Source organism: Oncorhynchus gorbuscha, linkage group LG11 (assembly GCF_021184085.1).
Source record: "Oncorhynchus gorbuscha isolate QuinsamMale2020 ecotype Even-year linkage group LG11, OgorEven_v1.0, whole genome shotgun sequence".
NCBI lineage: Eukaryota > Metazoa > Chordata > Actinopteri > Salmoniformes > Salmonidae > Oncorhynchus > Oncorhynchus gorbuscha.
In genome coordinates this window covers 24,403,929-24,427,910 of record NC_060183.1, presented here as the reverse complement: position 1 = coordinate 24,427,910, position 23,982 = coordinate 24,403,929, and the positions used below count along the sequence as shown (strand labels likewise).

General features: G+C 43.7%; 1 protein-coding gene across 2 annotated transcripts in view; it reads right to left on the bottom strand.

The window, feature by feature from the left end:
- ift140 (intraflagellar transport 140 homolog (Chlamydomonas)) overlaps positions 1–6,757 on the bottom strand; it is a 54,433-nt gene extending 47,676 nt beyond the window's left edge. For both annotated transcript variants that reach the window (XM_046369072.1, XM_046369073.1), the window contains exons 1-5: positions 6,608–6,757; positions 5,900–6,065; positions 5,397–5,618; positions 1,981–2,102; positions 824–966 (exon numbers count right to left, since the gene is read on the bottom strand). In XM_046369072.1, coding sequence (XP_046225028.1) covers positions 824–966; positions 1,981–2,102; positions 5,397–5,618; positions 5,900–6,046 — 634 coding nt within the window. In that variant the 5' untranslated portion in view covers positions 6,047–6,065; positions 6,608–6,757. The remainder of the gene's footprint in view (positions 1–823; positions 967–1,980; positions 2,103–5,396; positions 5,619–5,899; positions 6,066–6,607) is intronic.
- Between the last annotated feature and the right edge of the window lie 17,225 nt (positions 6,758–23,982).

Sequence of the window (23,982 nt, the reverse complement as noted above, 5' to 3'; positions counted from 1 at the left end):
GTTATTGACTTGTTAATTGTTTACTCCATGTGTAACTCTGTGTTGTCTGTTCACACTGCTATGCTTTATCTTGGCCAGGTCGCAGTTGCAAATGACAACTTGTTCTCAACTAGCCTACCTGGTTAAATAAAGGTGAAATAAAAAAATAAAAAATTAGATCCAGCTAGCAAGATAAGTAACTTAACAATGCTAACAATACTTGTTCCACCACACTTTCTCCCTCACCTCAAACTTTCCAAATGCCAGTTGTTTTCGGTTACAATTCATGAAGTATGCTTCATCACCTTCTCACCCCGTCGCCGTGGTCAGGCTTCTCACCTACCTCTTCGCTATTGTTCAGGGGACGCGCTGCTGTAAGTTAACCAGCAAAGGCATAGACACAAACTGCCTTTTCACTCTCTGCTGTCTTGCCAGAGCGCAACCTGATGCTGTAACTAGCAAATCGGTTGTCTCTTCAGTCACGTGCTGCATTCTGTTGTTATGTGAACGATTGGCTGAGCCCTGGATACAGTCAGTATTGCTCCAAACGTGCATCAGTCGTTCGCATAGAGCCAGTCGTCATCCAAAGCCCCCCGCCCAAACTTTTCTCATTGGATCTACACGAATCACATAGGTCACATACTTTGGATTCAAAACAGCGAATTTCGCCGAAATGTGACTACTTTGCATCCCTGTGGGCAGTGCACAAAAGCTAAACACACTCCAACTGTTGAGTGCCTGTTTTGGAGGAATTCCTCTACAGGCCCAGAGGCGAGAGGTCTCTCACACACTCACACGCAGGGGAACAATGCCGGTAAAAACACAGAGTTTGAGAGCGTCTAACCGTCTGCCGTGCCGACGTAGAACACCAGACCCTCCTGAGGACCCATCTTGAGCGGCGGTCCATTCCCAGCCTTCCTCCAGTTGAACATGTCCAGGGCACTCTCGTCCCCGCCCACTGCCGCCCGCGCCAGCATCGCCACATCCCTTGAAACCGACCACAAACACAGTTAGCATCATACACTGGGACAGGATCTTAGTGGAATGGTTTCCAAACTATGCATTGTGACACTAGCCTGAATCGCAGATCTGTTTGTGCAGTCTTGCCAACTACTATGGCCATTGTTACGCAAAACAATGATGTGACAATGGCCATAGGAGTTGGCAAAATAGCACAGCTAAGGTCTTTCAAATGTTAATCATTATGACCCAGTGAATAAGCAAAACCATTTTTCTAGATGGGTGTTGCACAAGACTGGGCCCTAAGAGAAACAACTGCAATGCACCAGTGGGTTTGGGTCCCGACCAACAATTTGGGAGACAGTACCTGGCTTAACGTACACTTGGCATTTATATGCTTAATAGCAGGGCGAGACAGTGTCAGTACCATTGATTGACAATCCAAGATAATTTTGCAACTGCGATAACATGGACACAATTCGTTGTCTTACCTAAACATAATATTGATTAGTTGCATAAAACCACATGGACTCTAAAATATTTATCCACATACAGTATATCAGGGTTCCCCAATAGGCGGCTCTCGGGCCAAATGCTGATTTTATTTGGCCACCCAAGTTTTTTGAGCAATAAAATAAAAACTTGATATATAATTTTTGTTATTGGACATAAAAGACAGTTAAATCACCAGGAACTCAGATCAAAGTCATTTTAATTTAGGGAAATCTGTTCCCAACTATACCTACACATAAATATAGAGGCATATGTGATTGTATCCCAATGTAATCAAGGTTTGTTTTTTGTCAAATCCTATTTCTGTTTGGGCTTCTTGAAGCCAATTTGCAGTGTACAAATTATTTATAACTATGTTCCTGTCTCCTGTCCATCCGCTCAAGAAAAAAAATCTACCCGCAGATGAATGTAATTGGGGGCCATTGCTGTATATCAATTGATGCATCTCTTTGTCAAGAGCATATGCAGAACAATAGCCTGCTCTGACTCAGAACATTTTGGGGTACTTATACGGTTCTAGTAACTCACTCTCCCGGGGGTGCTGGTCTGAAGATACAGTAGGTTAAGGGCTTGGTGTAGTCGTGTTTCACTATGTGACTTCCCTGTAGTCTTCCTCGGGCGTCCACCTTCCATAACGCGAGAACTCCCATCTACACAGATCAACGACAGCACATTCAAACACACATGCCAAATGGGCGATTCCAGCGTTATGGATATTACATTTGCAAGAAAAATCACAACTTTAATGTCTCACAGAACGGACAAACAAAATAGAAATGAAACTTCTGATGTGTGTGTCCCCCTTGGGGTGTATACCCCTAAAAATGCAAATAAGAAGCCTTATGGATGTTAGTTTTTTGAGGAAACTGGAATTCTTAGCAAAGGTCTTAAGTCAAAACATGGATTAAACACATGGCTGAACACCCCCAAAAAATGTTTTATGAAAAGACTAATTTCCTTTATTACTTTAGAGGAAAAATAACTTTTATGGATGTTATAGGGGGGAAAGAAAAGTCAGTTGTCCAACTGAATCTATTCAACTGAAATGTGTCTTCCACATTTAACCCAACCCCTCTGAATAAGAGAGGTGCGGGGGTCTGCCTTAATCGACATCCACGTCTTCGGGCCCGGGGAATAGTGGGTTAACTACCTTGCTCAGGGGCAGAACGACAGATTTTTACCTTGTCAGCTTGGGGATTCGATCCAGCAACCTTTCGGTTACTGGCCCAACGCTCTAACCACTAGGATACCTTCCGCCCCCCTCCGTTATGCTGTTAGTCTGAAATAGACATTAAAATCTTAAAGATATCTTGAGAAAAATCTATCACAATACATTTGTTGTCACTTGGAAGGTTTTTTAAATGTCAGAAGACAGTGTGTCTTATCATTGCATAACTACAGGTAGCTTGAATAATATACAAGGCCAGGCACCACACCCTAATAAGTTATTTTTTTTATATCTTTATATATCAAAATTAACCTTTACCATTTTAATTTAGACCAGATTATTCTGTATTAAAATGTTCCTGAAATATTGTAACAAAATATGCAAATGAGACAACACACAGTTGAAGTCGGAAGTTTACATACACTTAGGTCGGAGTCATTAAAACTAGTTTTTCAAGCACTCCACAAATTTCTTGTAAACAAACTATAGTTTTGGCAAGTTGGTTAGGACATCTACGGTGTGCATGACAAATATTTTTCCAACAATTGTTTACAGACAGATTATTTAACTTATTATTCACTGTATCACAATTCCAGTGGGTCAGAAGTTTACATCCACTAAGTTGACTGTGCCTTTAAACAGCTTGGAAAATTCCAGAAAATTATGTCATGGCTTTAGAAGCTTCTGATCTGATAGGCTAATTGACACCATTTGAGTCAATTGGAAGTGTACCTGTGGATGTATTTCGAGGCCTACCTTCAAATTCTGTGCTTGACATCATGGCAAAATCCAAATAAATCAGCCAAGACCTCAGAAAAAAAATTGTAGACCTACACAAGTCTGGTTCATCCTTGGGAGCAATTTCCAAACGCCTGAAGGTACTACGTTCATTTGTACAAACAATAGCACGCAAGTATAAAACAGCATGGGACCACGCAGCCGTCATACCGCTCAGGAAGGAGACACGTTCTGTCTCCTAGAGACGAACGTACTTTGGTGCCAAAAGTGCAAATCAATCCCAGAACAGCAAAGGACATTGTGAAGATGCTGGAGGAAACAGGTACAAAAGTATCTATATCCACAGTAAAACGAGTCCTATAGCGACATAACATGAAAGGCCGCTTAGCAAGGAAGAAGCCACTGCTCCAAACCCACCAGTAAAAAAAACAGACTACGGTTTGCAACTGCACATGGGGACGAAGATTGTATTTTTTGGAGAAATGTCCTCTGGTCAGATGAAACAAAAATAGAACTCTTTGGCTATAATAACCATCGTTATGTTCAGAGGAAAAAGGAGGGGGCTTGTAAGCTGAAGAACACCATCCCAACGGTGAAGCACGGGGTGGCAGCATCATGTTGTGGGGGTGCTTTGCTGCAGGAGGGACTGGTGCACTTCACAAAATAGATGGCATCATGAGGTAGGAAAATTATGTGGATATATTGAAGCAGCATCTCAAGAGATCAGTCAGGAAGTTAAAGTTTGGTCGCAAATGGGTCTTCCAAATGGACAATGACCCCAAGCTTACTTTCAAAGTTGTGGCAAAATGGCTTAACGACAACAAAGTCAAGGTATTAGAGTGGCCATCACAAAGCCCTGACCTCAATCCTATAGAAAATGTGTGGGCAGAACTGAAAAAGAGTATGCGAGCAAGGAGGCCTACAAACCAGCTCTGTCAGGAGGAAAGGACCAAAATTCACACAACTTATTGTGGGAAGCTTGTGGAAGGCAACCCAAAAATTTGACCCAAGTTAAACAATTTCAAGGCAATGCTATCAAATACTAATTGAGTGTATGTAAACTTCTGACCCACTGGAAATGTGATGAAAGAAATCCTAACTGACCTAAGACAGGGAATTTTTACTAGGATTAAATGTCAGGAATTGTGACTAACTGAGTTGAAATGTATTTTATTTGGCTAAGGTGTATGTAAACTTCTGACTTCAAATGGACATGTGCCTATACTACAAATAGATGAGCCTTCATTTAAAAATGACACTCCAGGACTACTCACAGATTGTTGATAAACACAAAAAAAACAGTACTACCATGTATGAGAAATGCATTTCAGCATATATTTTCCAAGAGAATCGTAGCTAGAACACAAAAATGCAACAATTGCTTCGGGGAAAGTCTGAAGAATAAATGCCAGAACAAGCACAAGCTTCTGAAGCTAAGATAAATACATCAATATCCATCACATCCACAACCGTTATGGGATGTTACGGATATCATACCACTGAAAAAGGATACTGACAATGAGAAGAGAGAAACCAATTATAGACCATATAAAACCTTGATGAAAGTTAGCATTACAGAGACTGTTAAGATGATCCAAAGTAAAAATCGTTATGGATGTTACATTGCATGTCTCAGTCACCCTCCTATCTTTACAAGACTGTAGAACACGCAAAGGAATCTCAAGACATTTCAATTTGGTCTGTATTGCTTCATTAACATCTCATCTGTGCAACTATAATAGCTGTTGGTGGAAAAACACGCTCTGTGAGCTTAGAAAGAGCCACGAAACTTGTCAAATTAAGCCTGCACTTCAACGTATAGACTTGAAGGATGATTATGAATGTGGTTTTATTTGGAAATGACTAACTTTATTTGTGCATGCTCAGGTTGACTTTTACATGGAATAGCCCTAAGACGGAGGACTATGAAATATCTTCACTACTTTTGATATTCTAGCATGTATTTCAAATGCTTAGTAGTCTGTGTGTGTGTGGTTTGTTTGTGTGTGTCTACTTGTCTGTGTTCACACACACTCACCTGATCCCCGGTGATCAGGCGGCTGCCGGAGCTGCTCCACTCCAGCAGGGTGATGCAGGCAGTATGTGTGGCGGGCAGCGGCGTCTGCTCTCCAGAGGGGTGTGTGAGCAGCAGCACCTCGCCTGTCTCCCAGCCCAGAGCCAGCAGAGGCTTGGTGGGGTGCCAACACAGCACCGTGGGCTGGAAGGTACGGTCCACATGGCAGCTCCCTACGTGCTCACCCTACATGATGACAGGAGAGCAGTTCAGTCAATCCATTAGTAGCAGTTTCATACTTGTCTACATCTTCTCCACTCTTCAAGTGTTTACTGGGGTTAAACAGTCTTCAAAAGGCAAAGTGCAGTGGGTTTATAATTCCCCTCAGCAATTGATAAATATGAAGCTATAGACTGATGTCTGATGTGGCAATGCAGTCAGTCTATAGCATAATTTGGTCAGTTGCAGATTGAGGACAGGATGGGTGCAACTCTGACTAACTGCAGTGTGTGGTGAGGGGGGTTCACCTGTTGGAGGTAAAGGTCGATGTTGCCCCCGGTGGTGGGGCTGTTGGAGGCCACTGCTAGTACAGGCTGAGTGGGATGCCATGCCACCTGAGAGGGGCCCCCGCTTGACTCAGGGGCCTCTATACGGTGATCAAAGTACACCGCCATGTCCCCAGTGCTCCCTTATCTATAGAGAGGAAGAAAAGGAGGAAGAGGAACATTAGGAGGAGGAATGGAGGATGTTGAGGAGAGGGGTCCCAAGAAAACTTACATTGTAAAATACGATGTATGTGTTGCATCAAGTGACTTGATCAGATAAACAAGCTTGATTAGCCACTGCTGCTGTCAAGTAAGTTAGCTAGCTAACGTTTGCTAGCTAGAAACTGCTGGAATGATCACTCTGACATTTGGCCAGCTGGCGTTAGCTACCTGATAATTAAAACGGACATGTCCGTACAACTGGGTCCCCTAGTTAATTGTGACTGATGTGGATATTTATTGGACAAAGTTACAACAAAATACAAGCTAGCTTACTTGGTATCTTCGCTATGCTAACTAAACATTGGCTACCAGCTAGCTAGCATTAGCTAGTAACCGTTAGCTAACGTTAATCCATTGAGGCCTTTTGCAAAAAATAGCATACCATGGTTAGCTCCCGTTAGCATTAAAACGGCTTGCTACAATTTACGAGGGATTTTGAGTTCCAAATGCTGAGAATAGAGAAGTTACCTGAAAAGCTTTCTTCTAGCTATGTGCAGTCCAAATAAAATGGTCAATAGTCGTAACAACATAAATGGCAACTGTCCACTGTTGTGGTTTTGCTCTGCTGCGGTGCGGTGCGAGGGATAAAAGCGTCCTTTCTAGTTACCCAGACAACCTCATCGGAAAGGGTGGGCAAGGGTGAGTTCCTCTTCTTCTTTGATATTGGATTGGCAGATCGCATCCGAACTTTAAGGCGCATTTACCACAACCTACTGTACTGGAGTATGAGGCCAGTCACAGCCTACCTACATTAAATTATCTTCAATAGTCATGTTCCTCTCAGAAAGTGAAATAGAGCCATAGACACCAATTCCCTCCCGTTTTTCCTGCCATTACACCACCCAAACCCAAACCCAAACCCTGTCCAGCCTTTCTAACCCTTTCCCAAATCACTCCCCATCTACGCCATACAGTTCAAGGAGGAGTTACGGAAATTAGAGAGAGTAAATCGCATTTATCGAATGTTGCTCACAACCTTTACATTTTACAGGTTTGCTTACAGCTCTGTGGAATAGGGTCCAGCTGCCTACTGGACCCTATTCCAACTAACCTACTGAACAAGCTACTTCCTGTGCTTGGCCCCCCTATGTTGAACATAATAAATGGCTCCCTATTCTCCGGATGTATACCAAACTCACTAAAATTAGTAGTAGTAAATCCTGAAAAAGCCCCCCCAAAAAACAAAAAGCTTATATCAAATGACCAATTCCTCTCAACATTTTTTGAAAAATCTGTTGCGCAGCAACTCACTGGCTTCCTAAAAATGAAAAAATGTATAAGAAATGCTCCAGTCTGGTTTTAGACCCCATCATAGTTTATTTTTATTTTTATTTATCTAACCTTTATTTAACTTTATTTGCTAGAAGCTTTGTCCAAATAGTACTGAGACTGCACTCGTGAATGTGGTAAATGACCATTTAATGGAGTCAAACTAAGGCTCTGCATCTGTCCTCGTGCTCCTCGACCTTAGTGCCGCTTTTGACACCATCGATCACCACATTCTTTTGGAGAGATTAGAAACCCTAGTCGAACTACACGGACAAGTTCTTGCCTGGTTTAGATCTTATCTGTCAGAAAGATGTCAGTTTGTCTCTGTTGATGGTTTGTCCTCTGACAAATCAATTGTACGTTTTGGTGTTGGTCCGTTTTAGGACAAATATTTTGTTCACTATATATTTTACCTCTTGGTGAATGTCAACTTTCACTGCTATGCGGAGGACACACAGCTGTGCATTTCGATGAAACATGGTGAAGCCCCAAAATTGCCTAACCTGGAAGCCTGTGTCCCGGCATACGGAAGTGTATGGCAGCAAATGTTTTACTTTTAAACTTTGACAAAACAGAAATGCTAGTCCTGTTTGATCTGACAATTAATCTTGATGGTTGTAGTCGTCTCAAATAAAACTGTGAAGGAACTCGGACTTACTCAGGACACTGATATCTTTTGACAAACATATCAATAATATTTAAAGGGCAGCTTTTTTCTTCGTAACATTGCAAAAATCTGGAAATGTTTATCCAAAAATGATGCAGAAAAACGAATCCATGGTTTTGTCACTTCTAGATTAGACTATTGCAGTGTTCTGGTTCTATTGACTAGAACCAAAACATTTGATAATCTGATACTCCAGTGTTAGCCTCTCTAGACTGGTTTCATTGGCTACGGCTGATTTCAAGGTTAACCTACAAAGCATTTCATGGACTTGCTCCTACCTATCTCTCCAATTTTGCTCTGCTGTACATACCTACACGTACCTTACGACCACAAGACTCAGGCCTCCTTGTTGTTCCTAGAATTTCTAAATGAACGGCTGGAGGCAGGGCTTTCTCCCATAGAGCTCCATTTTTATGGAATGGTCTGCCTACCCATATGAGAGACGTAGACTCGGTCTCGACAACCTTTTAAGTCTTTACTGAAGACTCATCTCTTCAGTAGGTCCTATGATTGAGTGTAGTTTGACCCAGCGGTGCGAAGTTAAACGGCAATGCACTGGAGTGATGAACCACCCCAGGAGTATGCTCCCTCTAATTCTCCCATCTCTCTCTCTCTCTCTCTCTCTCTCGAAGGACCTGAGCCCTAGGATCATACTTAATGACTACCTAGCCTGATGACTCCTGGTTGTCCCTAGTCCACCTGGTCGTGCTGCTGATTCAGTTTCTGCTGTTTTGCTTGTGGCAATGGAACACTGACCTGTTCACCAGATGTGCTACCTTGTCCCGGACCTGCTGTTATCGACCCTCTCTACAGCACTTGCTGTCTCGACCTCTGAATGCTTGGCTATGAAAACCCAACTAACATTTACTCCTGAGGTGCTGACCTGTTGCACTGTGATTATTATTATTATTATTTGATTATTATTTGACCCTGCTGGTCATCTATAAACATTTGAACATCTTGAAGTACGTTCTGGCCTTAATGGCCATGTACTCTTATAATATCCACCCGGCACAACCAGAAGAGGACTGGCCACCCCTCAGAGCCGGGTTCCTCTCTAGGTTTCTTTCTAGGTTCCTGCCTTTCTAGGGACTTTTTCCTAGCCACCGTGCTTCTACATCTGCATTGCTTGCTGATTGGGGTTTTAGGCTGGGTTTCTGTATAAGCACTTTGAAATGTAAAAAGGGCTTTATAAATACATCTGATTTGTAAATAAAACGAACTTGAATACAAACTTGAATACAAATATAGCACTCTCCTTCAAGATACAGATTCTCAGAACCTGTGCAGATACCGTAAGGCTCTCCAGAGGGTAGTGAGGGTAGTGAGGTCTGCACAACGCATCACCGGGGGCAAACTACCTGCCCTCCAGGACACCTACACCACCCGATGTTACAGGAAGGCCATAAAGATCATCAAGGACAACAACCACCCGAGCCACTGCCTGTTCACCCCGCTATCATCCAGAAGGCGAGGTCAGTATAGGTGCATCAAAGCTGGGACTGAGAGACTGAAAAACAGCTTCTATCTCAAGGCCATCAGACTGTTAAACAGCCACCACTAACATTGAGTGGCTGCTGCCAACACACTGACACTGACTCAACTCCAGCCACTTTAATAATGGGAATTGATGGGAAATGATGTAAATATATCACTAGCCACTTTAAACAATGCTACCTTATATAATGTTACTTACCCTACATTATTCATCTCATATGCATATGTATATACTGTACTCTATATCATCGACTGCATCCTTATGTAATACATATATCACTAGCCACTTTAACTATGCCACTTTGTTTACATACCCATCTCATATGTATATACTGTACTCGATACCATCTACTGTATCTTGCCTATGCTGCTCTGTACCATCACTCATTCATATATCCTTATGTACATATTCTTTATCCCCTTACACTGTGTATAAGACAGTAGTTTTGGAATTGTTAGTTAGATTACTTGTTGGTTATTACTGCATTGTCGGAACTAGAAGCACAAGCATTTCGCTACACTCGCATTAACATCTGCTAACCATGTGTATGTGACAAATAAAATTTGATTTGATTTGAGACATAAAGTGCATTCAGAAAGAAGCATTCAGATCCCTTAACTTTTCCACATTTTGTTAGGTTACAGCTTTATTCTAAAATGTATAAAATATTTTTTTCCCTCATCTATCTACACACAACACTATAATGAATTAGCCAAACACGTTTTTTTAAATGTTTGCAAATGTATAAAATGTAAAAACTGAAATAACATATTTACATACGTTTTCAGACCCTTTAATCACTACTTTATTGAAGCACCTTTGGCAGCAATTACAGCCTTGAGTTTTCATTGGGTATGAAGCTACAAGCTTTACACACCTGTATTTGGGGAGTTTCTCCCATTCTTCTCTGCATATCCTATCAAGCCCTGTCAAGTTGGATGGGGAGCATCACTGCACAGCTATTTTCAGGTCTCTCCAGAGATGTTTGATTGGGTTCGAGTCCGGGCTCTGGCTGGGCCACTCAAAGACATTCAGAGACTTGTCTCGAAGCCACTCCTGCGCTGTCTTGGTTGTGTGCTTAGGGTCGTTGTCCTGTTATAAGGTGAACTTTCACCCCAATCTGAGGTCCTGAGCGCTCTGGAGCAGGTTTTCATGAAGGATCTCTGTACTTTGCTCTGTTCATCTTTCCCTCAATCCTGACTAGTCTCCCAGTCCCTTCCGCTTAAAGAAATCCCCACAGCATGATGCTGTCAGCACCATGCTTCACTGTATGGATGGTGTCAGGTTTCCTTCAGACGTGACGCTTGGCATTCAGGCCAGAGTTCAATCTTGGTTAATTCAGGGAATCTTGTTTCTCATCGTCTGAGTTTTTTAGGTGCCTTTTGGCAAACTCCAAGTGGGCTGTCATGTGCCTTTTTACAGAGGAATGGCTTCTGTCTGGCCACCCTTCCATAAAGGCCTGATTGGTGGAGTGCTGCAGAGATGGTTGTCCTTCTGGAAGGTTCTACCATCTCCAGAGAGGGACTCTGGAGTTCTGTCAGAGTGACCATCAGGTTCTTGGTCACCTCCCTGACCATGGCCCTTCTCCTCCGATTGCTCAGTTTGCCCGGGTGGCCAGCACTAGGAAGAGTCTTGGTGGTCAAAACGTATTCCATTTAACAAGGCCACTGTGTTCTTGGGGACCTTAAATGCTGCAGAAATGTTTTGGTACCTTTTCCCAGATCTGTGCATCGACACAATCCTGTCTCGGAGCTCGACGGACAATTCCTTCGACCTCATGGCTTGGTTTTTGCTCTGTCAATTGTGGGACCTTATATATATTTTAATTTAATTTAATTACACTTTTTTTTAAATAGGCAAGTCAGTTAAGAACAAATTCTTATTTACAATGACGGCCTACCCCTGCCAAACCCTAACCGAGACGATGATGGGCCAATTATCCGTCGCCCTATGGGACTCCCGATCACGTCCGGTTGACTCCTCTAGCACTGAGATGCAGTGCCTTAGACCGCTGCACCACTCGGGAGCCCCCGAGTGACAGGTGTGTGCCTTTCCAAATCATGTCCAATCAATTGAATTTACGACAGGTGGGCTCCAATCAAGTTGTAGAAACATCTCAAGGATGATCAATGGGAACAGGATGCACCTGAGCTCAATTTCGAGTCTCAGAGCAAAGGTCGGAATACTTATGTACATTTTTTATTTGTAATACATTTGCAAAAACTTCTAAAAACCTATTTGTGCTTTGTCATTATGGGGTATTATGTGTAGATTGAATCGGGGAAAAAAGTATTTAATCCATTTTAGAATAAAAGCTGTAAAGTAACAAAATGTTTAAAAAGTCAAGGGGTCTGAATATTTTCCAAAGTTTCTGTTTGAATTCTGTACATTTGATTTGAGGACATCACAAAATGTATGAGATTAACATTCAGTCCATCACATGTGCGACATGAAGTGTTGCAGATTGTGTACCTTTGCTTGTCAGAAAAATACAATATTCTTCATTCTACTCAGGAGGGCAAGGCTTTGTAAGTGTTCGGCCCCCTAAATGGTCCTGAAACATAAAGAAGCCCGGAGCAATTTACCTAGCCTGGTCCCAGATCTGTTGGTGCCGTCTTGCCAACTACTTGACACTCATTGTCACAGCAGACATGAGAACAGAAACATAGTGGCACCCGTGAAACTGAGCTAGTGCTTTCTCTTTTTCTTTTAAATACATGACACTTCCTTTTCAGGCAGCAGAAAATAATCTTCCAAAAAATATCTTGTTGAGGTACACAACTATGTCCACATCACGCATGGTCTTTCTCCGGGATAAGGATGCATATTGCACACGTGTGTATTTGTGTGCTAAGGAAACACCATTGACGAGACTTTCTGTGTAAACAAACGCCTACATTACAGAGGGATATTCTTGCGCAGAAAAGAGAGCAAAAAGTCATCCTCCACACAAACGTTTTAATACATGTCATTCATCTCTCTCTTTCCTTTGGCTTGGCATTCATTCGTTCCAGGATATGGTGGGCCAGCCGCACCTGCAGCTCTAACTGAAAGGACGTCCTTCAGTGTCCAGGATCCAGGATCCGTAACATCCCCGGGCTCTCTGCCAGCCAGTTCCTAGTGGCAAGCATCATTTGTAATCCTCTCACAACCAGTGTCCCAAGGCAGTCACTACCAGTACACCGGCAGTGACAACCAAAACACTGGCTGTTGCCGTTTATGCACCAGCGGGATAGGACTTCAAGGTCCACTGTGTATCATCATGTCGTGATCGTGACGGCAGGCCCAGTGGAGCAGGGTCCAATCAGGCTATTCTCCAGCAGCACCAGGCTCTGCACGGCCAGGTTCCCGCAGTCTCCATCAGGGTCCCCTTCAGCTACATCTGTCAACAGCACCACAGGTTGGACCATTACAATCAATCGTCATTATCATAAACAGGTACACATAAAACATAAGGAGCAATGAGCTGTTCAAGCAATATATTTTTAAAGGTCCCTACCAGAGGGCAATTTGACGTAATTCCTGTCCAATAGCAGAAATTGTCCTTTAGGTTCCACCTACGAAGAATGACGCAGGCTGCTAATAATACACATGGGTGATTTCCACGTGGAGTGGAGAAATAACAACAAGTAGTGCACTGACAGCTGTCAGTGTAGCTAGCTAGCATGCTAACCTCATCTAGGTAACTATTGTTATCAGTTGTTGCTATACCTTATTTAAAAGATTATCCTGGCTCTTGAGCTGGCTCTTGAGCTGGATTTGTCTTAAGCATGTGGGAAAACTTCGCAACAGACGGATAGGGGAAACCAGTATCTTTGACTTTGCTATCTATGGTTATCTCAAAAAGTGTTTTTCTACATTGTAATGGACACGGTGATGATGCCATGGTTCTCACATCTTGGGGAAGTGAAATGAAATGGCTACAACAGTGTTTCCCAACCCTGGTCCTCGAGTACCCCCAACAGTACACATTTTTGTTGTAGCCCTGGAGAAACGCAACTCCTTCAGCTCATTGACGGCTTGATGATTAGTTGACAAGTTGAATCAGGTGTGCTTGTCCAGGGTTACAATATAAAGGTGTACTGTTGGCAGCACTCGAGGACCAGGGTTGGGAAACACTGGGCTACAATAACTGCTCATAATGCTCGCAGCAAGTGATATGTAACAACACCCTGAGCACATCAGACACGACACACCAATACTTGATGTAACAACAGCACAAAATAGATAAACAAGTTTGTGAAATCTTCTTTTGCAGGTGCCTTTTCAGTGTAGGATAAACACGTGTGATTTCTAGCTGCACCACTCAATGCAGTGGAGCATGGTCAAAACCATTCATCTTGGGGCGACAGGGGGAGCGGGGTTCCGAAATTCAATCAATCATATACAGACTAGAGCAAAAATAAGTAAAACTTAAATGACTATACATAGATAATAAACAGCTAGTAGCAGCAGTGTACAAAACAAATTGAGGGGGAGGTATCAATGTAAATGGTCCGGTGGCCATTTTATTAGTTGTTCAGCAGTCTAATGGCTTGGGGGTAGAAGCTGTTAAGGAGCCTTTTGGTCCTAGACTTGGAGCTCAGGTACCGCTTGCCGCGCGGCAGCAGAGAAAACAGTCTTTGACTTGGGTGACCGGAGTCTGACAATTTTATGGGCTTTCCTCTGACACTGCCTACTATATAGAGTTGAAGTCAGAAGTTTACATACACCTTAGTCAAATACATTTAAAAATACTTTCACAATTCCTGAGATTTAATCCTAGTAAAAATTTGCTGTCTTAGGTCAATTAGAGGATCTCCACTGTATTTTAAGAATGTGAAATGTCAGAATAATAGTAGAGAGAATAATTTATTTCAGCTTTTATTTCTTTCATCACATTCCCAGTGGGTCAGAAGTTTACATACACTTAATTCGTATTTGATAGCATTGCCTTTAAATTGTTTAACTTGGGTCAAACGTTTCGGGTAGCCTCCCACAATATTCCCACAATAAATTGGGTGAATTGTGGCCCATTCCTCCTGACAGAGCTGATGTAACTGAGTCAGGTTTGTAGGCCTCCTTGCTCGCACACGCTTTTTCAGTTCTGCCCACAAATGTTCTATAGGATTGAGGTCAGGGCTTTGTGATGGCCACTCCAATACCTTGACTTTGTTGTCATTAAGCCATTTTGCCACAACTTTGGAAGTATGCTTGGGGTCATTGTTCATTTGGAAGACCCATTTGTGACCAAGCTTCAACTTCCTGACTGATGTCTTGAGATGTTGCTTCAATATATCCACATAATTCTCCTCCCTCATGATTCGATCTTTTTGTGAAGTGCACCAGTCTTTCCTGCAGCAAACCACCCCCACAACATGATGCTGCAACCCCCGTGCTTCACAGTTGGTATGGTGTTTTTGGCTTGCAAGCCTCCCCCTTTTTCCTCCAAACGTAACAATGGTTATTATGGCCAAACAGATCCATTTTTGTTTCATCAGATCAGATGACATTTCTTCAAAAAGTGCGATATATGTCCCCATGTGGAGTTGCAAACCGTAGTCTGGCTTTTTTATGGCGGGTTGGAGGAGTGGCTTGTTCCTTGCTGAGCGGCCTTTCAGGTTATGTTGATATAGGATGCATTTTACTGTGGATATAGATACTTTTGTACCTGTTTCCTCCAGCGTTTTCACAAGGTCCTTTGCTGTTGTTCTGGGATTGATTTGCACTTTCGCACCAAAGTACGTTCATCTCTAGGAGACAGAACACGTCTCCTTCCTGAGGGGTATGATGGCTGCGTGGTCCCATGGTGTTTATACTTCCGTACTATTGTTTGTACAGATAAACGTGGTACCTTCAGGCGTTTGGAAATTGCTCCCAAGAATGAACCAGACTTGTGGTCTACAATTTTTCTTCTGAGGTCTTGGCTGATTTATTTTGATTTTCCCATGATGTAAAGGAAAGAGGCACTGAGTTTGAAGGTAAGCCTTGAAATACATCCACAGGTACACCTCCAATTGACTCAAATTATGTCAATTAGCCTATCAGAAGCTTCTAAAGCCATGACATAATTTTCTGGAATTTTGCAAGCTGTTTAAAGGCACAGTCAACTTAGTATATGTAAACTTCTGACCCATTGGAATTGTGATACAGTGAATCATAAGTGAAATAATCTGTCTGTTAACAATTGTTGGAAAAATTACTTGGGTCATGCACAAAGTAGATGTCTTAACCGACTTGCCAAAACTATAGTTTGTTAACAAGAAATGTGTGGAGGGGTTGAAAAATATGTTTTAATGACTCCAACCTAAGTGTATGTAAACTTCCAACTTCAACTGTAGGTCCTGGATGGTAGGAAGCTTGGCCACAGTGATGTACTGGGCCGTACGCACTACCCTCTGTAGCGCCTTACAGTCAGATGCCAAGCAGTTGCCATACCAGGCGGTGAGGCAGCCGATCAAGATGCTCTCAATGGTGCAGCTGTAGAACTTTTTGAGGATCTGGGAACCCATGCCAAATCTTTTCAGTCTCCTGAGGGGGAAAAGGTTTTGTTGTGCCCTCTTCACGACTGTCTTGGTGTGTTTGGATCATAATAGTTTGTTGGTGATGTGAAACTCTCAACCCGCTCCACTACTGCCACGGCAGATGCTAATGCAGGCCTATTCATCCCTTCCTTTACCCGTAGTCCACGATCAGCTCCTTTGTCTTGCTCACATTGAGGGAGAGGTTGTTGTCCTGGCAACACACTGCCAGTTCTCTGACCTCCTCCCTATAGGCTGTTTCATCGTTGTTGGTGATCAGGCCTACCACTGTTGTGTCGTCAACAAACTTAATGATGGTGTTGGAGTCGTTTTTGGCCACGTAGTTGTGGGTGAACAGGGAGTACAGGAGGGGACTAAGTACACGCCCCTGAGGGGCCCCAGTGTTGAGGATCAGCATGGCAGACGTGTTGTTGCCTACCCTTACCACCAAATTTGCTCATTGGCCCAGGCAGCCAAGTGTAGGGTACAGCGAAAAGCTGTAGCTAGAGACGGAGAAGAAAGCAAGACACCCCACTTGCAGTTGTTTTTTTTTCTGGTTCAATGAAAGTCAATGAACTAAGTAGATCGGACCCAGCTGCTATTGCATTGGTGTCAATGGGAGACCCATTCCGTTAAGTAGACTGGAACTGACAATTATTTTCAATGTTATTTTCAATGTTGAATGGCCTGAGGGAACTCTCTTCATTTATCCACCATCTTTGCCATAGCCCAAGATGATCTATTATATTGCTCAGCTCAGATGCAACTCGCAAACTTCGCAGATGTTTCTGATTACTAAACAATGCCGTGATGGTGGGTGGTATCATTCAAATAAAACCTAGCCCTGAAACTAAACGTTGACTCTCAAAGGATTTACACATCATTTCATAGGAAAATGAAGCGGTTTAGTCACTGCAAGCCTGAAATATCATACTTTGACTAAAACGATGACTTACTCACTTACATCGTTGTGCAATATCATGGGTAAGCTCTGGCCATCATTTTCCAGCTCAAAAAAGTGGAATTCTACTGGTGTGGCCATTTAAACGCAAGGCTACATTTAACACAGTTGATTCACATTGAAAACGTGTACATTAAATTAAAGTTTCCATGATTCTGCAATTGGAACATTTCTAGCATACATGTAGAGTCTTCTGGACTACTGGTAATATCCTTGGGAGAATTTAAATTCCCATTGATAAGTGAACGATGTCACCGACAAAACTTTGCAGGACAGGATATCCTGGATTCCCTGACTGACGCACACTGAGCAGCTGTATGAACATGTGGACTGTGCTCTTTTTAACCACATTCTCCCCAAAGATTGCAGAGTGCAGTGTGGAAATGGCAGAGACACGTAGATGACCACTGCTTCAAGCTTTTTAGGGCCAGTGGCGGTTTATGCATCACCCTAGTGGGTGCTGCCCATTAGTAGAGGAGTACGCCTACAAAGTCCCGTGTGGATGCAGAGAAGCTGAAGAGGACTGAGGATCACCTGGGGACCAGAGAGCAATTCAACATGACTCAGGCTGGTACCCAAACCAACCTCTCCCGGTACAACATACCAGCAGCCAACTGAATGATCACCATTCACTGCAATTCAGCTCTTAGCTGCCAAATATGGCCTACATTTAATATTCATAATAAACTACTACTACGGTCGATATACGTACTTCCTGAATTGGCTGGGTAAATTAACTGCAACTCCGCCCAATACGTTGAGATTCAGTAGGCTGGTCTCTACTACTGCATGTAGTAGCTATATTCTGTCTCACCTGCCAGCCATGCTCTGGTCTCAAATAGCTGATCACGGAGCTCCACCAGCAAACTCTGACTTGGCATGCTCAGAAAGACAGAGCAGACAGCAAACAGGACTCCTTGTCACACCATCCTGTGTTAGGAATAAAGAGGTTGGGTAAGCCATAGACCAATTGGACGAAAAACGAAAACAGTTTCCTATTTATGACCTGTGTTCAGATTTACTCGCTGGTCAACGCGGTAGCGTACAGCCCAGGCAAAGTCCAACAGAGCTCTGCCCATCTAAGTGGCCACCTGCAAAACACCAGACACCCCATTGAATCGCATAGTCAAGTCCCAGCAATGGGGACATTGTCTGAGGCGACACCAGAATACGCAGTAGGGAATGATGGACATGTTTAAGACACCTCACTCAGTCACATACTAGTTTAGTCACAACAAGGGTGGCTTCTTATGAGGACACACCAGGATATACAGTGCATTCGTTAAAGTATTCAGATCCCTTGACTTCTTCCACATTTTATTACGCTACAGCCTGATTCTAAAATGTATTAAATAACTTTTTTACCTTATCAATCTACAGACGATACCCCGTAATGACAAAGTTAAAACAGGTTTTTAGTAATGTTTGCTAATAATAATAATTCTTATATTTTAAATACCTTATTTGCATAAGAATTGAGACCCATACTCTGAATGATGCCCGCAACACCCTTCCCTGCTCTGCCACGGGCCTATCACCCTTCGAGTGTTCCCCAGGGGATCAGCCCCCCGCTCTTCCCTGAGCAGGAAGAGGAGGTCGGCATACCTTCTGCCCAGATGTTTGTCCGGCGTTGTCATCATTTACATTTACATTTAAGTCATTTAGCAGACGCTCTTATCCAGAGTGACTTACAAATCATACCTGGAGGATACCCGGCTACCCGGTATCGTCTCGGGTAGAAGGTATGACTCTACACCCGGGATCTCGCAAACTGTCCCCGCGGCTTCTCGGCCCTTTCCCCATCTCCAAGGTCAATAGTCTCTCTGCTGTTCTTCTTCTGTTGCCCCGTACCCTTCGTATACACCCCACCTTTCATGTGTCCTGTATCAGGCTCGTGTCTCACAGTCCCTTGTCTTCCATTTCCAGGCCCACCCCTCCTTCCTGTGTTGTCGATGGTCATCCAACGTACATGGTGAGATGTCTCCTGAGGGTTCGACCACGGGGCAGGGCTTTCCAGCACCTGGTTGACTGGGAGGGCTATGGCCCGGAGGAGAGGTGCTGGATCCCCATTAGAGACATCCTGGACCCAGCCCTCATCGCCGACTTCCACCGCCCAGGTAGGACGCCAGGTGGCGCCCCTAGAGGGGGGGGGGTACTGTCACGCCCTGATCTGTTTCACCAGTCTTTGTGCTTGTCTCCACCCCCCTCCAAGTGTCACCCATCTTCCCCATTATCCCTGTGTACTTATACCTGTGTTTTCTGTTTGTCTGTTGCCAGTTCGTCTTGTTTGTCAAGCTTACCACCGTTTGTTCTGTCAGCTCCTGTTCTTTCCCAGCTTCTCTTTTTCTCGCCCTCCTGGTTTTTGATTCTTGCCTGTCCTGACCCTGAGCTTGCCTGCCTTCCTGTACCTTTGTCCCTATCTGGATTGCTGACCTCTGCCTGACCCCTGACCTTGACCCTGAGCCTGCCTGCCGTCCTGTACCTTTGCCTCTCTTGCTGTGATAAACATTGTTACTTCGACACGGTCTGCATCTGGGTCTTACCTTATCCTGATACTTACTTGTTGTACACTCACCTATATAAGTAATGACCTTCTCTCACTATCCCTGTGCCAGGTAGCCGAGAAGAATCCTTAACACATGAGTCTGGAAGAAAATAAGATGACGACTTCTGCTAATACAGAGGCTTTTCCAATCCCAACAATGACAGATTGACTAGACTCATAGTCTAATTCACTTTCTCACCTCATACTTGTATTGGAGCAGCAGCAGTTTACAGGTGACGACAAACTGGGCCTTTTTGTTCTTCAACACCAGGTTCTCCATGATCCTGGACAGAGCATCAGGCCTAGGGGAAAAAGAAGACTTAAATTGCAAAAGAAAGATAAATACTTTTTTTGACACCTTTCGATAACCTCTAGCCATCTCCCTTTCTCTCAGCGTTTGACAGCCTGCACCAGCCCAGTGAGCACACTCTAGCCAACGGCTTCTAGCACAGCCTCTGCCACACCATGTCTGAACGCGTGCAGGAGGAGAGGCGAGGGGCCATAACCCCAAATACCATGTCCCTGAACACAGGCCTTGCCCAGTGCCTTGGCAGTATTTTCCAACTGGGAACAACAGTGTATTGACAGTGAGTGACACACATAATAACATACATTTCCGATAGGACAGTTAAAGTTAAAACAGAATGTACTATCTTCTGCAATATATAAAGTAGACATATAAACCTCTGAGCCTGGCAGGTTCTCTCCAGCGCGGTGAGCATTCCTCTGGCCAGTAGTAGGTAGTACAGCTGGGGGAGGAAGAGGGTCTTGTTGTGGTGGTGCAACTGGTTGGCAGTCAGGTCAGGCAGAGCCACCAGTCGCGGACCAGTCACCTGACAGCGGGACCACAGTAGGACTGTCATAGGACCGCTCTGAAGGAACCCGCTCTAGGCTGCTAACCAAACGGTCCAGACCTGCACTGGGGCTGCTGGAGCTCGCTCGCTCACACTCACTCACTCACTCACTCACTCACTCACTCACTCACTCACTCACTCACTCACTCACTCACTCACTCACTCACTCACTCACTCACTCACACACACACACACACACACACACACACACACACACACACACACACACACACACACACACACACACACACACACACACACACACACACACACTCAAGGACATGTATGAGATGAGTATATCATCATCACACAGGTCCCCACCAGTTAAGACACAGTTCTTCATAGTATCCAAGAGCCCCATTGTATTGACTGTCAATGCATTGTAATGCAATTTTCCTTCCTGTCTCGCTGTAACGGGGAATGTGTAAACAGCCCGGACATTTTGTTTAAACGTTAACAATCATCGCTTTCAATAGGGTTTAGCAAACCTTTGGAACTTTAATACCACTGAGAGTGTATGAAGTGTATCTATTGTATTTGTAAAATTCTTTCTTGATGATATGAAGTTCCAAATGTTTCCAAAACCGTCTTGCAAGCGAGGATTAACATTAAGACATAGCGTTGGGACTGTTGTACACATTGGCCGAGCTGAGGTCCATGGCTCTAATAAGAATCCGAGAGTGCTAGTAGGACCAAGTATACACTATCAACATCTCCCAACATGTTTCTCACCTCACTGCGACGATAACATCCATCAGCACTAACACAATTCTGTGCGCTGGGCAGCGGAAAGAAGCTGGAACCAATCAGCATTGATGTCAATGATGAGAAACTGTAGGGCCTGGGTGTAGTGGGCTCGACTGAACTCTGCTCGCTGAGCTGAGGGGATTGTACTCTGAGACTCACTTTCCAGGTAACTGGTTAGTGTGTGTAGAGCTTTGGTCACCTCCTTTTCTTTGGAGGTATTGAGAGTTCAACACATTGGCCCACTGAGCGTTGGACAACATCTGGGATTAGGGACTGCATCCCTCAACTGCACCTGGTCGGGACAAGATGAGCTTCAATGCATACATTATCTATGTTAGATAATAGATCATGTGTTCTAACTTCTATCACTACTTTCAAATAACCTAGCTAGCTCGTTACCTAGCTACATATTAAATAGATCTAACAAAAATATAAACGCAACATGTAAAGTGTTGGTCCCATGTTTCATGAACTGAAATTAAAGATCCCAAAAATGTTCCATACGCACAGAAAGCTTATTTCTCTCAAATTTTGTGCACAAATTTGTTTAAATCCTCTTAGTGAGCATTTCTCCTTTGCCAAGATAATCCATCCACCTGACAAGTGTGGCATATCAAAAAACGGATTAAACAGCATGATCATTACACAGGTGCACCTTGTGACAATAAAAGGCCACTCTAAAATGTTCTGTTTGTTCACACAACACAATACCACAGATGTCTCAAGTTTTGAGGAAGCGTGCAATTGGCAAGCTGACTGCAGCAATGTCGACCAGAGTTAATTTATCTACCATAAGCCGCCTCCAACATAATTTCAGAGAATTTGGCAGCAGGTCCAACCGGCCTCACAACTGCAGACCACGTGTAAGCATACCAGCCCAGGACCTCCACATCCGGCTTCTTCACCTGCGGGGTCGTCTGAGACCAGCCATCAGGACAGCTGATGAAACGGATAAATATTTCTATCTGTAATAACGCCCTTTTGTGGGGGAAAACTCATTCTGATTGGCTGGGCCTGGCTCCCAGGTCCACCCATGACTATGCACCTACCCAGTCATGTGAAATACATAGATTAGGGCCTACTTAATTTATTTATACACAGTAGAAAAAAAGGGGGAGTCTATATACAATGTGTGCAAAAGGCATGAGGAGGTAGGCGAATAATTACAATTTTGCAGATTAACACTGGAGTGATAAATGATCAGATGGTCTTGTACAGGTAGAGATATTGGTGTGCAAAAGAGCAGAAAAGTAAATAAATAAAAACAGTATGGGGATGAGGTAGGTGAAAATGGGTGGGCTATTTACCAATAGACTATGTACAGCTGCAGCGATCGGTTAGCTGCTCAGATAGCTGATGTTTGAAGTTGGTGAGGGAGATAAAAGTCTCCAACTTCAGCGATTTTTGCAATTCGTTCCAGTCACTGATAACAGAGTACTGGAACGAAAGGCGGCCAAATGAGGTGTTGGCTAAGTGCATGCTCTTCAACCGATTGCTGCCCGCACCCTCCCGCCTGACTAGCATCACTACTCTGGACGGTTCTGACTTAGAATATGTGGACAACTACAAATACCTAGGTGTCTGGTTAGACTGTAAACTCTCCTTCCAGACTGACATTAAGCATATCCAATCCAAAATTAAATCTAGATTCGGCTTCCTATTTTGCAACAAAGCCTTCTTAACTCATGCCACCAAACATACCCTCGTAAAACTGACTATCCTACCGATCCTTGACTTCGGCGATGTCATTTACAAAATAGCCTCCAACACTACTCAGCAAACTGGATGCCATCTGTTTTTTCACCAAAGCCCCATCTACTACCCACCATTGCGACCTGTATGCTCTCGTTTGGCTGTCCCTCACTACATATCCGTCGCCAAACCCACTGGCTCCAGGTCATCTATAAGTCTTTGCTAGGTAAAGCCCAGCCTTATCTCAGCTCACTGGTTACCATAGCAACACCCACCCTTGGCCCTCGGTTCAGCAGGTATATTGCACTGGTCATCCCCAAAGCCAACATTTTCTTTGGCCGCCTTTCTCTCCCTTCTCTGCTGCCAATGACTGGAATGAATTGCAAAAATCTCTGAAGCTGGAGTCTTATATCTCCCTCTCTAATTTTAAGCATCAGCTGTCTGAGCAGTTTACAGATCACTATACCTGTACACAGCCAATCTGTAAATAGCACACCAACCATTTATTGCCTACCTCCCTACTCTTCTACATTTGCACATACTGTACATAGATTTTTCGATTTTTCTTTTCTATTGCGTTATTGACTGTACGTTTGTTTGTGTGTAACTCTGTGTTGTTGTTTTTGTCACACTGCTTTGCTTTATATTGGCCAGGTCGCAGTTGTAAATGAGAACTTGTTCTCAACTGGCCTACCTGGTTTAAATAAAGGTGAAATTGAAAAAAAAAAAAATCCATTCTTGGGTTAATATCCATGAACCGTTGGACTGTTAACCGCACACTTCCCAAGCCTATACCATCCACAGGGACCACTGGTATACTTCCCACCATCATGACTTCCATCAGAGGACACACAGGCCCCATCTGTTCCAACACACGCTCGTCATACTGTAGGTGGTGGTCTGTGGTACCTTTATCGGTGGTGGTGAGAATGAAGCCCCCTGATACTGTACGGTAGTGATCTCCATGGGACAGGGTATAATTGTAGAAATTGCCCTACTGTTGCTCAGTATGAGAGGATGGTGTGTAGTCAGTAAAGCTAAGACTGTGCTGTTTCCATGGGGCATCGCCTTGTTGTGGGCTCTGGTAGTACATGTGCAAAGCCTGCAGGT